The 14,542-nt window shown below is 41.2% G+C and overlaps 1 protein-coding gene across 3 annotated transcripts in view; it reads left to right on the forward strand.

Moving 5' to 3' along the window:
* Qrich1 (glutamine rich 1) overlaps positions 1-14,542 on the forward strand; it is a 36,684-nt gene that overhangs the window by 10,218 nt on the left and 11,924 nt on the right. For all 3 annotated transcript variants that reach the window (XM_028756792.1, XM_028756791.1, XM_028756794.1), the window contains 4 exons: positions 214-543; positions 5,280-6,311; positions 12,051-12,228; positions 12,793-12,947. In XM_028756792.1, coding sequence (XP_028612625.1) covers positions 235-543; positions 5,280-6,311; positions 12,051-12,228; positions 12,793-12,947 — 1,674 coding nt within the window. In that variant the 5' untranslated portion in view covers positions 214-234. The remainder of the gene's footprint in view (positions 1-213; positions 544-5,279; positions 6,312-12,050; positions 12,229-12,792; positions 12,948-14,542) is intronic.

Raw genomic sequence — 14,542 nt, forward strand, 5'->3', positions numbered from 1 at the left:
TGGCTTCATAGGTAAAGCCATCTATTGCCAAGCCTGATGACCTGATTTTGATCCCTGAGACCTACATGGTGGAAAGAGAGAACCATGTCAAATGGGTTGTTCTCGACCTCTACACGCATGCCTTGGCATGTGCATGCCCATACCCCAATAATTAATGTAAAAATACAAAAATGCTAACCGTAGTAGAATGTTGACTATCCATTTTAATTTTAGGAACCCTAAGGACTCTGCAATATGAATAATTCTCTAGAGAACACCATCTCATTTGAAGAGTACATCCGAGTAAAGGCGAGGTCTGTCCCGCAACACAGGATGAAGGAATTTCTGGACTCACTGGCTTCTAAGGGACCAGAAGCTCTTCAGGAGTTCCAGCAGACTGCCACTACCACCATGGTGTACCAGCAGGGTGGGAACTGCATTTATACAGACAGCACTGAAGTGGCTGGGTCTTTGCTTGAACTTGCTTGTCCGGTCACAACCAGTGTTCAGCCACAAACTCAGCAAGAACAGCAGATCCAGGTTCAGCAGCCACAGCAGGTTCAGGTAAGAGGAAATATTTAGTTGGAGCCTATTAATAAACTTTTATTTTCTCTCACAGTTTAGATAGCTACAACACACTTATACAGATGTTGAAGTGTGGAATCCTTCATATTTAATGTGGACTGACAATATCTTTAGCCACTGTAAACTATAAAGACCACAGATACTTGCTATTTTCTTTAGAGAGCTTGAATAGTACAGAAAAGTAGAGGTCAGCACTGCATTTGAATGTGAGACCTTCAGGTGACTGAGCCTTTCCAGCTTTCTGCAATAGTCTTAGCAAAAAGGGCAGGTGTAGTTGTGGAAACTGTGGAATTCAGAACTTGCTTTAAAATTAAAGTCTGATATATAGGTGATCAGACATTAAGCTTATTCAAAATAGAGGAGCGAGTACATTGGCTGATGAGGTTTTTCTTTTTTTAAGGATCTTTATGTCATACAGTAGTTTTCTTGGCACTGTGTTATGATTGAGTTTCATTTTGCTTTTCACACCAGATAATAGGAAGGATGTAAAACATAATGGAAGAGCAGAGATGTGTCTGTGCTAGAAGGGTTGACTATGTAGTGACAAGGAAGATATTGTGGGAAACTGGGTCTGAAACTGAAGGTTGGCTATAAATTTTACTTGATTTCTTATTTAATAACATGGTCTTAATTTTTTAGTCTTAAATTATTTTTTTCTTTTTTTTTCTTTTTTTTGCTCTTTAGTCTTAATTTTTTGATCTGTCAGAAATGGTGAAAACACCAATTAAGTGAGACCAAATGAAATAATGGACAAAAAAAGTATCTCTAGTTTTTTAGAAGTTTCTCTTTACTAAGGTTCAAGAGGTTGAGATTTTGGGTGTTACAGACTTTTTTGAAGCTTTGTGATAATCAAGATAATTCAGTAGTATCACCTCTAACATATTTTTCCTAAAACTCATGTTTATAAAAGAAGTAGAAATATAATTCATGAGATAGGTTCTTGAGAACACATTTTTCCCACATAGGATTTCATACTGTATTCCATGTTGTCCTGGCTACCTTCAAACTCAGAATACACTCTTGCTTCAATTTCCTTAGTGCCTGGGATAACAGGCGTATTACCATGCTCAACTACATTTCCCTCATTTGTGATTGTACAGAGTTAGAAAATTTGTCACAATACCAGGGTGGAAAGAATAAGATCAGAACCCACTAAATGTGGCTGGCGAAGTGGCTCAGGCAAAGCACCTGTAGCATAAATAATGACCTGAGTTCCATAGATGAAAGAAGAGAATTAATTCCCCAAAATTGTCCTCTCCTGACTTCTCTGCACATGCACTGTGGCATATGTGCACCCATATATTACATAAAACATACATGTAATAACAAACATGTTTTTAAACCTCTCTAAATTTAACCAGGTATAACTCAAGTGTAATTTATGCACTCCGAACGCTGAGGAGCGCTGACACTACAAAGTAAGATCTTGTCTGAAAGAAAGCAAAAGCAAGCCACTGAGTCTTCTGGCCATGATGGCACATGCCTCTAATTCTAGCTCTTGGAAGGTGGAAGCAGGAGTATTGTGAGCTCTGGGCCCATCTTGGCCAAAAACATAAAATCTGAAAAATTGCTAAAAATAAAGTACAGATACAGAGTAAGGTAACGAGAATGTTACTCTAGGAGAATTGTTGGGAAGATGGAACATTTCTCTGGACTTACCAAGCTGAGATCTAAAGGCTACTCAAGCCATCCCCTATAGAAGGACAAATACTGGATATTGAAAAAGCATTTTAAAGCATACATTCATTCCTCAAGAGCTATGAGGGATTCATTCTAGGATCTCCTGCAAGCTCATATTAAAATTGCATTGTAAACCAATATATATATTCTTGTATTCTTTCTTTAAATCTTGTCTAGGTTAAGTATATTATCCAAAACAGTACTTAAGTGCATGACGTGTCTGTGCATGGACCCGTAGAGGTCAGAGGTTGAGATTTGCTTATCATTTACCACCTCTTTTTTTTTTCCCCCCCTCCCTGTGACATTCTCTCTCATTGAATCTGGAACTCACTGATTGGCTAGACTAGTTGGCCAATGAGACCCTGGAATCCCCTGTTTAGAATTACCTGGATATCATACTTTTCATGTAGATGCTGGAATTGTAAACTCAGGTCTTGAAGCTTACACAAGAAATATTTTACCCACTGACTCATCTCACCTGCCCCTCTAATACAGTCTGAATGGCTGTTATAGTACATTGAGGGAGTAGTAATCAAAAGAAAATTGAATATAGTTAAAGGAAAGTTGAATATAGTTATAGGAGATTTTTTGAGACATAGACCCCGTCTCCAGAGAAAAAACAACAAAACCAAAAACACAAAAACAAAAACCAAACCAAAAAAATGTTGGATTAAAGGCATGTGCTACCACTGCCTGGGTGTATTTGTTTTTCAAGACAGAGTTTTTCTGTATAGCCCTGGCTATCCTGGAACTTACTCCATAGACCAGGCTGGCCTGGACCTTAGAGATCCATCTGCCTCTGCCTCCTTAATTCTCAGATTAGAGGTATGTGCTACCATCACCCACACCCAGTGTCAAACACAGGACTTTATTTTATTAGTTAATTTTGTGTGTGTGCACATGTGGGTATGCATGTATATGCCATGGAGCGCATGTGGAGGTCAGAGGACAACTGTGGAGCCATTTCACCTTGTTCCAGGCTTATGTAACAAATGCCTTTTATCTGTTGAGCCATCCCACTGGGGTACTGTTAGGATTTTAAATGTGCCCAACACAAAGAATTAATGTGTTTGAAATGATTTTAAAAAAGAAATTATCCCTGTTGTAGTAGTGCTGCACACCTTTGATCCAAGCATTTAGGAGATAGAGGCAGGTAGATTTTTGAGAGTTCAAGGCCAGCCTGGTTTACATTAGTGAGTTACAGAACAACCAGGGCTATGTAGTTAGACTCTGCCTCAAACAAAAACAAAACACACGCACGCATGCAGGATTTTATATGGAGCTTAGTGGGTATAGCAAGTGTTAGAGGTAGAGTCAGTGTTAGAGAGCTTGCCTTGGATTCCTTTTACCACTGAGTACACACTAGGGGAGAGAAGAGGAAAGCACACTACAGAGAAACAAAAGGAAAATTTTAATGTATAATTTCTGAAGCTAAAATAGCAAGTGGATCATATTCTGAAAATATTTGCACTTATGCATCCTCCTTTTTTCTTTTGTGAAGGAGTTAGAGTTGAACCTGATATTGCATGTGCTGGGCAAATGCTATTTAGTTACATTTATGTCTAGAACGCACTGTGTGCTGTGATAAAAGACCTGGTCCACCATGCCTAATACCAAGTCTTTTTTTTTTTTTTTGGTTTCTCTGTGTAGCCCTGGCTGTCCTGGAACTCACTCTGTAGACCAGGCTGGCCTCAAACTCAGAAATCCGCCTGCCTCTGCCTCCCAAGTGCTGGGATTAAAGGCGTGTGCCACCACCGCCCAGCCTAATACCAAGTCTTAATACGTAGGTGAAGCATTTTTTTTGCCAAGTAGTTAGAGAATTCTATTTTTGTTTTGTTTTGTTTTGTTTTGTTTTGTTTTGTTTTTTGAGACAGGATTTCTCTGTGTAGCCCTGGCTGTCCTGGAACTCTGTTTTGGGTTTTCTTTTTTTTATTTGTTTGTTTTTTCAGACAAAGAGTTTCTCTGTTTAATTTTGATTGTTGTATACTAGGCTGTCCTTAAACTCAGAGATCCACCTGTCTTTGCTTCTGGAGTGCTGGGACTAAAGGTGCCCATCACTACCACCCAGTTCAGAATTCTATTTTTTATTACATTTTTTTATTTATTTGCATGCGTGTGTATGTGTGTGTGTGTGTGTTTATGTTCTTCAACCACGTGAGTACTAAGAATCAAAAAAATATTCAGTCTTGGCAGCAACTACTTTTACTCAATGGGTCATCTTGCCAGCCATTTGTTTATTTTTGGAATCTTTATTTTATTTTTTTTTTTAAGATGGGTTTATTATGTATACAGCATTCTGCCTGCTCATATGTCTGCAGGCCAGAAGAGGGCACCAGATTTCATTACAGATGGTTGTGAGCCACCATGTGGTTGCTGGGAATTGAACTCAGGATCCCTGGAAGAGCAACCAGTGCTCTTAACCACTGAGCCATCTCTCCAACCTGAAAACTATTCTTATTTTATGTGTTCTACATTTTTTTATCTGTATGTATGTTTGTGTACCATGTGTGTGCTTGGTACCTGTGGCAGTCCAAGGGGAGAGCATTGAAATCTTTGGAACTGGAGTTAGAAACAGTTTTGAGCCACCATGTTGCTGTTGGGAATAGAATTTGGGTCCCTCTGTAAGAACAACCAGTAGTACTTTTAATCACTGAGCCATCTCTCCAGGCCATACCTAAAATTTTAATTTATATAATTTGACACTGAGCCAACACTCACACCCTAATAAATGAAAACACTGACTTTAGGTATATGCTTATACCACTTTACTAATGTACAAAGAACTAAGAAAACAAAGTTGTAATTTTTTTTTTCTTGGATCCTGTTAATCATGTTGTCTTACTTCTGGGATGGATATATCTCACAGTCAATTCAGTGTGGTGCCAAATTTGGTTTGAGGCATCATGACTGCAGAAGCATTGACTGATACAGTTCCCCTTATTCACATTACATAGGGTCCTGCCAAAGAGTTTTCTTTTGGGAGCTGGATTTTTGTGCTACCTGCTTTTTCTCACTGATAAATCTTATTCCTGCAGGTACAGGTGCAGGTACAGCAGTCTCCACAACAGGTCTCAGCTCAGCAACTTTCCCCGCAGTTCACCGTTCACCAGCCTGCTGAGCAACCCATCCAGGTCCAGGTGCAGATCCAGGGTCAAGCACCACAGTCCGCAGCCCCCTCCATCCAGACTCCATCTCTGCAGAGCCCCAGCCCCTCGCAGCTGCAAGCAGCCCAGATCCAGGTGCAGCACGTGCAGGCAGCCCAGCAGATCCAGGCTGCAGAAATCCCAGAGGAGCATATCCCACATCAACAAATCCAGGCTCAGTTGGTGGCTGGCCAGTCTCTTGCTGGGGGCCAGCAGATTCAAATTCAGACTGTGGGTGCTCTTTCCCCACCACCATCCCAGCAGGGCTCACCCAGGGAAGGGGAACGGAGGGTTGGCACAGCCAGTGTCCTTCAGCCAGTGAAGAAACGCAAAGTGGACATGCCTATCACCGTGTCCTACGCCATCTCAGGGCAGCCAGTGGCCACCGTGCTGGCCATTCCACAAGGCCAGCAACAGAGTTATGTGTCTTTGAGGCCAGACTTACTGACAGTAGACAGTGCCCACCTGTACAGTGCCACTGGGACCATAACTAGCCCTACAGGAGAAACTTGGACCATCCCTGTTTATTCTGCCCAGCCCCGGGGGGACCCTCAGCAGCAGAGCATTACCCACATTGCCATTCCCCAGGAAGCCTACAACGCGGTTCATGTCAGTGGCTCACCCACGGCCCTGGCAGCTGTAAAGCTGGAGGATGACAAGGAGAAGATGGTGGGCACCACATCTGTAGTGAAAAACTCCCATGAAGAGGTAGTGCAGACCCTTGCAAACTCTCTCTTTCCAGCACAGTTCATGAATGGCAACATCCACATTCCAGTGGCTGTGCAGGCTGTAGCAGGCACATACCAGAATACGGCTCAGACTGTACATATATGGGACCCACAGCAGCAGCCACAACAGCAAACTGCACAAGAACAGACACCACCACCACCGCAGCAGCAGCAGCAGCTGCAGGTCACTTGTTCAGTAAGTAAGACTTAAATCTATAGGTATTTTGCTTCCTTGGGTTCCAGTATAACATAGAACTTACCTATGGTATCTGAATTATTTAATTCCATCATGATTGTTGTAACAATGATAGTGTATGGGGGAAGGAAGAGAGAGAAACAGATGAGGTGGTTATCATTCTTGGAATTCAACAAAATGATTGGTAGTTTAGAGAATATTTGGGTAGGATGCTGTCTTAGTTAGGGTTTTACTGCTATGAACAGACACTATAACCACACAAGTCTTAAAAAAGACAACGTTTAATTGGGGCTGGCTTATAGGTTCAGAGGTTCAGTCCAGTATCATCAAGGTGTGAGTATGGTACAGGTAGAGCTGAGAGTTCTTCATCTTCATCTGAAGGTTGCTAGAAGACTGACTTCCAGGCAGCTAGGATGAGGGTCTTCAGCCCCCACCCACAGCGACACGCTTCCTTCAGCAAGGCCACACTTTCTAATAGTGCCACTCCCTGGGCCAAGCATATACAAACCATCACAGATGCTTATAATATTTCTTTGTGATATCTTGTTATAATGAGTGAAGTTAATGCTATGAAGAATGGAAGACCCCAAAGTGTTACTTACTGTTCATGGGTTACTTATTTTTACAGGTTGAACCATTTAGTGCACAAGTAGTAAATTCCTGGTAGAGAGCTTGCAAGATAGATAGCTTTTTTTCCTTTAGTTATCTTTGAATATGGTATAAATAAATATAAGAATACCTCTTAGTAGGTCTATTGGAAGGAGCTGGATGTGGGGGTATACACCTGTAATGCTTGCACTTGGAAGACAGAGACAGGTAAATCACTGAATTCAGGGCCAGCTTGTTCTTGGCAAGTTCCAAGCCATCCATGGCTACATAATGATACTTTTGTCTTAGAAAACAAAGGTGGGGAAAAATGGCAAAAAATAAATAGCATCTGGCCCATTGTTGCATATATCTGCATAATACCACCACTTCAGAAAATGAGGGGGTAGGATCACAGGTCTAAAACAGAACAAGACAGTTTCTTCCATTTTTATACCACTTAATAGTTTATGGGGGGGCTGGAGAGATGGCTCAGCGGTTAAGAGCACTGACTGCTCTTCCAGAGGTCCTGAGTTCAAATCCCAGCAACCACATGGTGGCTCACAACCATCCGCAATGAGATTTGATGCCCTCTTCTGGTGTGTCTGAAGACAGCTACAGTGTACTCATAAATAAAATAAATAAATCTTTAAAAAAAAATAGTTTATGGGGAAGACAGTTGTGTTGTGAATTGACCCTCAGGAAGAGCTGGTGAGAAAGCGTTGAATTCCACAGTCACAGTGAGTTGGGCAGAGTGGTGCCATTTCTGAAAGCCTTCATTCTTAGTTCCTGTCTTTCAACTGTGTTCAATAGAGAAGTCTTCCACTCTTGACTGCACTTTGACCCAATCTGTTTCTGCCTCTTTCCAGTCCATTTTATTCTCAGTACTCTAAGTGTTATCTGAAGAAAACTATCCCTACTTTTATCCATTTTCCTATTGAGGTGTAACTAGCTCTCTTGCCTCAGCCTCTCAAATACTTGAGGCTAGATGTGTGTACGCCACTGCATCTGGCTTCAGTTGTGGCTTTTTGTTGGTGAGTCTTGTTTTGTTTTTCCTTTTTTATCTTTTTGAGATGGTTAGAAATGTTAGAAAATGTTAGAAATGTTAGAAAACACAAAAAGGATCCTGGGTGTGGTAGAGCACACCTGAAATCCTAGCACTTAGAAAAAGGGAGGGAGAAGGCTAAATTCAAGGTCAGCATTGGCTAAATAGGAGGTCTAGGCCGTTGTACATTACATGAGACCTTGTCTTTAAAAATAAAGATAGGGCTGCAGAGATAGCTCAGCAGTTAAGAGCACTTGCTGTTCTTCTGCAGAGTCCATTTCAATTCTTAGCCCCCTCATTGTTTGGTTACAGTTCCAGCCACACAATGAAACTGACCCTCTTTGGCCTCCAATGGCACCTACTAACGTACACATATAAAATACACATACACACATAAACTGCAGAGATGGCTTAGCAGTTAAGGGCGCTGGCTACTTTTCCTCAGAACCTGGGTTTGCTTCTCTGATGCTCACGTGGTGGTTCAGAGCTGTCTATAATTTGAGTTCTATGGCATCCATTACCTTCTGGTGTTATTGACCCCACCTACCCCCTTAGTTTTGTTTTGATTTGTTTTGGTTTTGGTTTCTCAAAACAGGGTTTTTCTGTATAGCCCTGGCTGTCCTGGAACTTGTTCTGTAGACCAGGCTGGGCTAGTTAGACAAGTTATGCTACATTCATCCAAGTAGACTCATAACACACACCAGACATATTTACCAAAACTAGAAGTAACATTTAATATTTTACAGATGCATGTATAAATATAGAGAAATAGAAACAGAAGTGTACAAGACAACCATGGAAATAAACTTGTTTTCTTTCTTTTCAAACTATAGAAGAGCTGAGTATGTAGCTTGGTGGTACGGCATATACATTACACAGAAAGAAAAGTTAAAAAAAATATATAGTAAGTAGTGATTAATGAATTACCAGCTGATAAACTATCATGTTCTATTCTGGTTTTTTTCTTCCTGAATATTTTTCCAAAAGAAATTGTTTTTCTTTTTTCTTTCTTTTTTTTTTTTTTTTTTTTTTTTTTTTAAAGATTTATTTATTTTATTTATATGAGTACATTGTAACTATCTTCAGACACACTAGAAGAGGGCATCGGATCCCACTACAGATGGTTGTGAGCCATCATGTGGTTGCTGGGAATTGAACTCAGGACCTCTGGAAGAGCAGTTAGTGCTCTTAACCACTGAGCCATCTCTCCAGCCCTCTTTTTTCTTTCTTCCTTTCTTTCTGTTTGTTTTTCTTTTTTCTTTCTTTCTTTCTTTTTTTTTTTTTTTTAAAGATTTATTTATTTTATTTATATGAGTACATTGTAACTATCTTCAGACACACTAGAAGAGGGCATCGGATCCCACTACAGATGGTTGTGAGCCATCATGTGGTTGCTGGGAATTGAACTCAGGACCTCTGGAAGAGCAGTTAGTGCTCTTAACCACTGAGCCATCTCTCCAGCCCTCTTTTTTCTTTCTTCCTTTCTTTCTGTTTGTTTTTCTTTTTTCTTTTCTTTTTGGTCAAGACAGGGTTTCTTTGTGTTGCACTGGCTGTCTTAGAATTCATTCTGTAGACCAGGCTAGCCTTCAATTCTGAGATCTGCCTGCTTCTGCCTCCTGAAGTGCTAGGACCAAAGTAGTGCTCAAAAGGTGTGTGTGTGCGCGCGCGCGCGCGCATGGGGATACATACACCCATGTGCACATCTTAGGAGGACAAAGAACAGTGGTTCTGCTCACTCGGTCACTCTTCCTGAGACAGGCTGTATCTCACTAAACCTCAAGTTCATTATTTTGGGCTAGGATGATCACCATTGAGTTCCTAGGATTCATCTGTCTCCTGGCCCAGTGTTGAAGTCACAGACATTCTTGGCCACACCTGGCATTTTTACATGGGTGCTGGTTAATCTCCCTAGCCCCTCTTTTTGTTGTTTTTAAATTTTATTTGTATGAGTGTCTTGCCTATATGCGTGTCTGCTCACACACTATGTGTGTGCCTGATAGTTCTAAGAGGACTAAAGAAAGGCCAGAGATTGTGGTACACATTTTTAATCCCAGAACTCAGAAGGCAGAGACAGGAAGACCTCTGTGAGTCCAAGCCAGTCTGGTCTCCATACTGAGTTAAGAGACAGGCAGGACTATAGAGACCCAGTCACACACACACAAACCAGTTGAGATTGGTGGAACATGCCTTTAATCTCAGCACTCGAGGCAGAGGCAGGCACATCTTTGAGCCTGGTCTACAGAGTAAGTTCCAGGACAACCAGGGTTACACAGAGAAACCCTGTCTCCAGAAAAAAAAAACAAAAAACAAAACAAAAAGAAAACCTGGGAGGGGAGGAGCATGGTGGGGGGTCGGTAATGAGAATGGATTATGTTCTTGAGTGAGAATATTGTTTGAACTTTAAGCTAGTATGGTGTCATTTGCCTATAGTTTCAGAGCCACTTAGGGATCAAGAGTTTAAGTCAGTCTAAACCTGTTCGATCTGAAAAAAATACAAGGATCTTATAAACTGGAAAATCATCCATGAAGATTCTGAAGTTTTTCCTTTGATTTTACAATGGCAACAATGTCTTCACTATTTGTCTTACTTGTCTTTGTAAATGATTCTTCTAGACTAAAATAATCTTGGGAACATTTGCTCCTCCCCTCCCCCCAACTCCCCCATGATGGGAATATAGGCTTGTATCATTCTCACCTCAACAGGAAAACTTGTTTTGGATGGGGTTTTCCTGAAACTTGTTGTTAGTTCAGGGTGACCCTTTGCTTCTACTTCTGCAGCCTCTACCTTTGCACTTCTTGGATTGCAGGCAGGAGGAGCTACCATATCCAGACGTCTCTTAAGGTGCTGGACACTGCCTCTAGGGTATTGCATAAGTTGCAAACCAAGCACTAATCTATTACTCCAGCCTTACTGGTGTGGATTCCAGTCTCTCCTCATAGAAGATCACTCAGATCATAGTCTGGGAATAGAGCTTTCTCAGGTTCCACCCCAGATGTGTTCAGTCACTTTATAAACATTTTAATAAAATGCCTAAGTGTTTTATTTGCATAGTGAAGTTTTGAAGCAGTGTTTGAAAATAAACCTCTATTTACTTAGGGAGTTTTTTTGTTTTTCTAGATGGGGTTTTACTGTGTATCTGTGGCTGTCCTGGAATTCACAGATACCTAACTGCCACTCCTTCACAAGTGCTGGAGTTAAAGGCTTGTGCCACCACTACCTGTCTTACTTAGAAGATTGAGAATTGGCCTCTGCCCTTTGGAGAGGTTCTAGGGCAGTTTGCAGTATTGGTGTTGTAGATTTTTTTGTTTTATGTTTGTTTGTTTCTCTTGGCTGTTTTGTGCCAGGATGAGGTGTGGGGGCAGTTCCAGATAGAGTTTCTGTGTAGCTCTGACTGTCCTGGAACTCATTTTGAACTTGAACTCATAAGAGTGCCTCTGTCTCCTGAGTGCTGTGACTAAAGATGGCACCACTACTGCCCAGCTCTTTTTTCTTTTCTTCTTTTTTGAGACCAAGTCCTACTTAAAGCCCTGGCTGGCCTTGGATTTGCCATAAAGCTCGGGCTGGTCTTAAACTTGAGGTGACCCTGTACCCTGCCTCACCCTCTAAAGTACTGGTAGTACAATCATGTAATGTCATCCTTGGTGTTTTGAAATGAGAATCAAGGGCTAGCAAGATGGCTTAGTGGGTAACTGCACTTGTTCCAAGCCTGACATCCTGAATTCAGTCTTTTCACTCCCTCAGAACCATACAGTGGAAAGAGAACTGGCTTCCACAAGTTGTTTTCTGACCTCTACAGGCACACCAGTGGCATGCACCCACATACATTCAAATACACACTCATAACAATTTAAAATGCAGTTAACATGTGGAGTGAGAACTGGTACAGTCTGAGCTGAGGTGTGCTTAGTTACATTGCTGCCTGTGCTGTCCCTGTAGCCAAATAAACTCTCCAAAGCATGACAACAGGACAGCAGGAAGAGTTGGTTTTGGTTGTTGGTATCGTTTTTGTTTATCCTAATAGAGTAAGCAGTTAAGTTTCATTTTCAGGTATTTTCACAAAAGGTCCTAATGAAAAATACTGACAATTGTGATGATTTCCCTCTCATAGGCACAGACTGTTCAGGTTGCTGAAGTTGAGCCACAGTCACAACCACAGCCTTCACCAGAGCTTTTGCTTCCAAATTCTTTGAAGCCAGAAGAAGGGCTTGAAGTATGGAAAAACTGGGCTCAGACCAAGAATGCTGAACTAGAAAAGGATGCTCAAAACAGATTGGCCCCAATTGGGAGTGAGTGTTTGGGAGGGAGAGGATGATGGGGTGTGTCAAAATGTAAGTACAAGGAAAACAGAATGCAGGCAGGTAGCACCCCTGACTTTAAGGACTGGAGAATATTCTTCAAAGTATACTTTGTGTCATGATGAATAGTGTGCAGTCTTCACATCATGAAATGAGCAGGATTTATGGGATGGGACAAGACCACATTTTTAGATCTGTTTGTTTCTAGTGTCAACAAAAGGCACCAAAGAAGAATGGCTTCTGGGAAGACCTTGGAGGTGCCAGTGGGTTATATTTAAACTTGTCTTGGTTTGGGCTCATTTACTTTTCTTGTTCCTAGTACAGAGTGTGGTTGCTGGGGGGTTTCTTGGTTCTTATAGAAAAGAAACTTGTTGGTGTAATAGCATATGTTAGTGCATTAATAGGGAAGTTCTGATCACAGATGTAAGTGGACATTCCTAGCCTGAACCCTGGTGGGCAGTATCCTCTCTGAGCCCTCCTTTCAACAATGTGAGTAACCAGTTAGGACATCACTGTGGCCAGGACTCCCATTCACCCTTAGGACTTGTGTTGCAGGGCGCCAGTTACTACGATTCCAAGAAGATCTGATCTCCTCTGCTGTGGCTGAATTGAATTATGGCCTTTGTTTAATGACACGAGAAGCTCGGAATGGAGAAGGGGAACCCTATGACCCAGATGTACTCTACTACATTTTCTTGTGTATACAGAAGGTAGGAAACAGATCTTTACATGACCATGTTTGAACTGGGTTTCCACTGAATGCTTTCACTTTAGCCTAGGTTACTTAAATGACAAGTGAGAAAAAAAATTGGGGCACAACTTTAATCCCAGCTCGTGAGGCAGAGGCAGGCTGATCTTTGAGTCCCTGCTGGCCAAGACTACATGGATCCTGCCGTTTGTTTGGGATTTTTTTGGTTTTTTTTTTTTTGAGACAGGAATTCTCTGCATACACCTGGCTGTCCTGGAACCCAGTGATCAGCCCACCTCTGCCTCTCAAGTTCTTTGATTGAAGGCATAGATTCCATTGGCCGACTTTTTTTTTTTTTTTAATTTATTTAAACAAAGGCTTAGATGTTCACATTAAAAGAATATATACAAGTAAGTATGTATAACTCCACATAGAAAACCATGAGTTAAAATATTCAACGAGGTCCAGTGAAGTGGCTCAGCCCATGAAAATGCTTGCTCTCCAAGCCTGGTTATTCGAATTTGATTCACAGAACTGATTATGTAAAGTAACTTTTTTCTTTAATTACAAAGCATTTACTTAAGCCGGGCGGTGGTGGTGCATGCCTTTAATCCCAGCACTTGGGAGGCAGAGGCAGTCAGATTTCTGAGTTCGAGGCCAGCCTGGTCTATCTACAAAGTGAGTTCCAGGACAGCCAGGACTACACAGAGAAACCCTGTCTCAAAAAAAAACAAAAACAAAAAAAAAACAAAAAAAAACAAAAAAAGAAAGAAAAAAAAGGAAAAAAAAACCCAAAGCATTTATTTAATGCATTTTGTTAATGTGTATAGTTTTTATTAAGTTATTCAAAATCTAGTGCTCAAGAATAGGTTTTGCTGTACCTTACATTAATACAAAATACTTTTTTGAAGGAGTATGACTAAAGTTGTATACAAATCCCCTTGGTTTTTCTGGAGATACGAGATAAAGGATGACAACAGAAGGATGCAGACAGAGTCTGTGGGAGAAGTAGATTTCTTCAAACCCTAAGGCTCTAGAGTAGAACCTCACAGTGTGATGGTCAGAGACTTGTTTGTTGGAACTCAACTGTGGCCTGCTTCTGAGAGAAGTCAGCCTCCTTTATTCATTCCTTTTTCCTTCTGACCTACCCAGAAAGAACTGCCTGAGTTATTTTATCTGCTGTCTCTGTTCAGAAGGCTGCTGTATGTAGTATTGTAATCTCCTTTACAGAAAAGGAAATTTAAAAACTTGCATGTGCTGGGGCTGGAGCTAAGAATACTTACTGCTCTTACAGAGGACCTGTGTTCAGTTTCCAGCATCCACATGGTAGTTCACACTCATCCCTAACTTCTGTTCTAGAAGATCGAATGCTTTCTTCTAACATCCAAGGGTACCAGGCGTACATGCAGAAACACTCACATATATAAATCTAAGCAAAATTTAAACTGGACATGGTAGCCCCTGCCTTTAATACCAGCACGGAGGTGGAAGTGTATGGGGTTTGTGCAGAGGCAGATCTCTCAGTTCAATTCTTGCCTTCTCCAATTTAAGATACATTTTATTTCATGTGTATGTGTGAGTAGTCATGAGCAATTACATGCAGTAGTGGCTGTGTGA

The sequence above is a fragment of the Grammomys surdaster genome, unplaced genomic scaffold (assembly GCF_004785775.1).
Source record: "Grammomys surdaster isolate TR1022 unplaced genomic scaffold, NIH_TR_1.0 126131, whole genome shotgun sequence".
NCBI classification, from domain to species: domain Eukaryota; kingdom Metazoa; phylum Chordata; class Mammalia; order Rodentia; family Muridae; genus Grammomys; species Grammomys surdaster.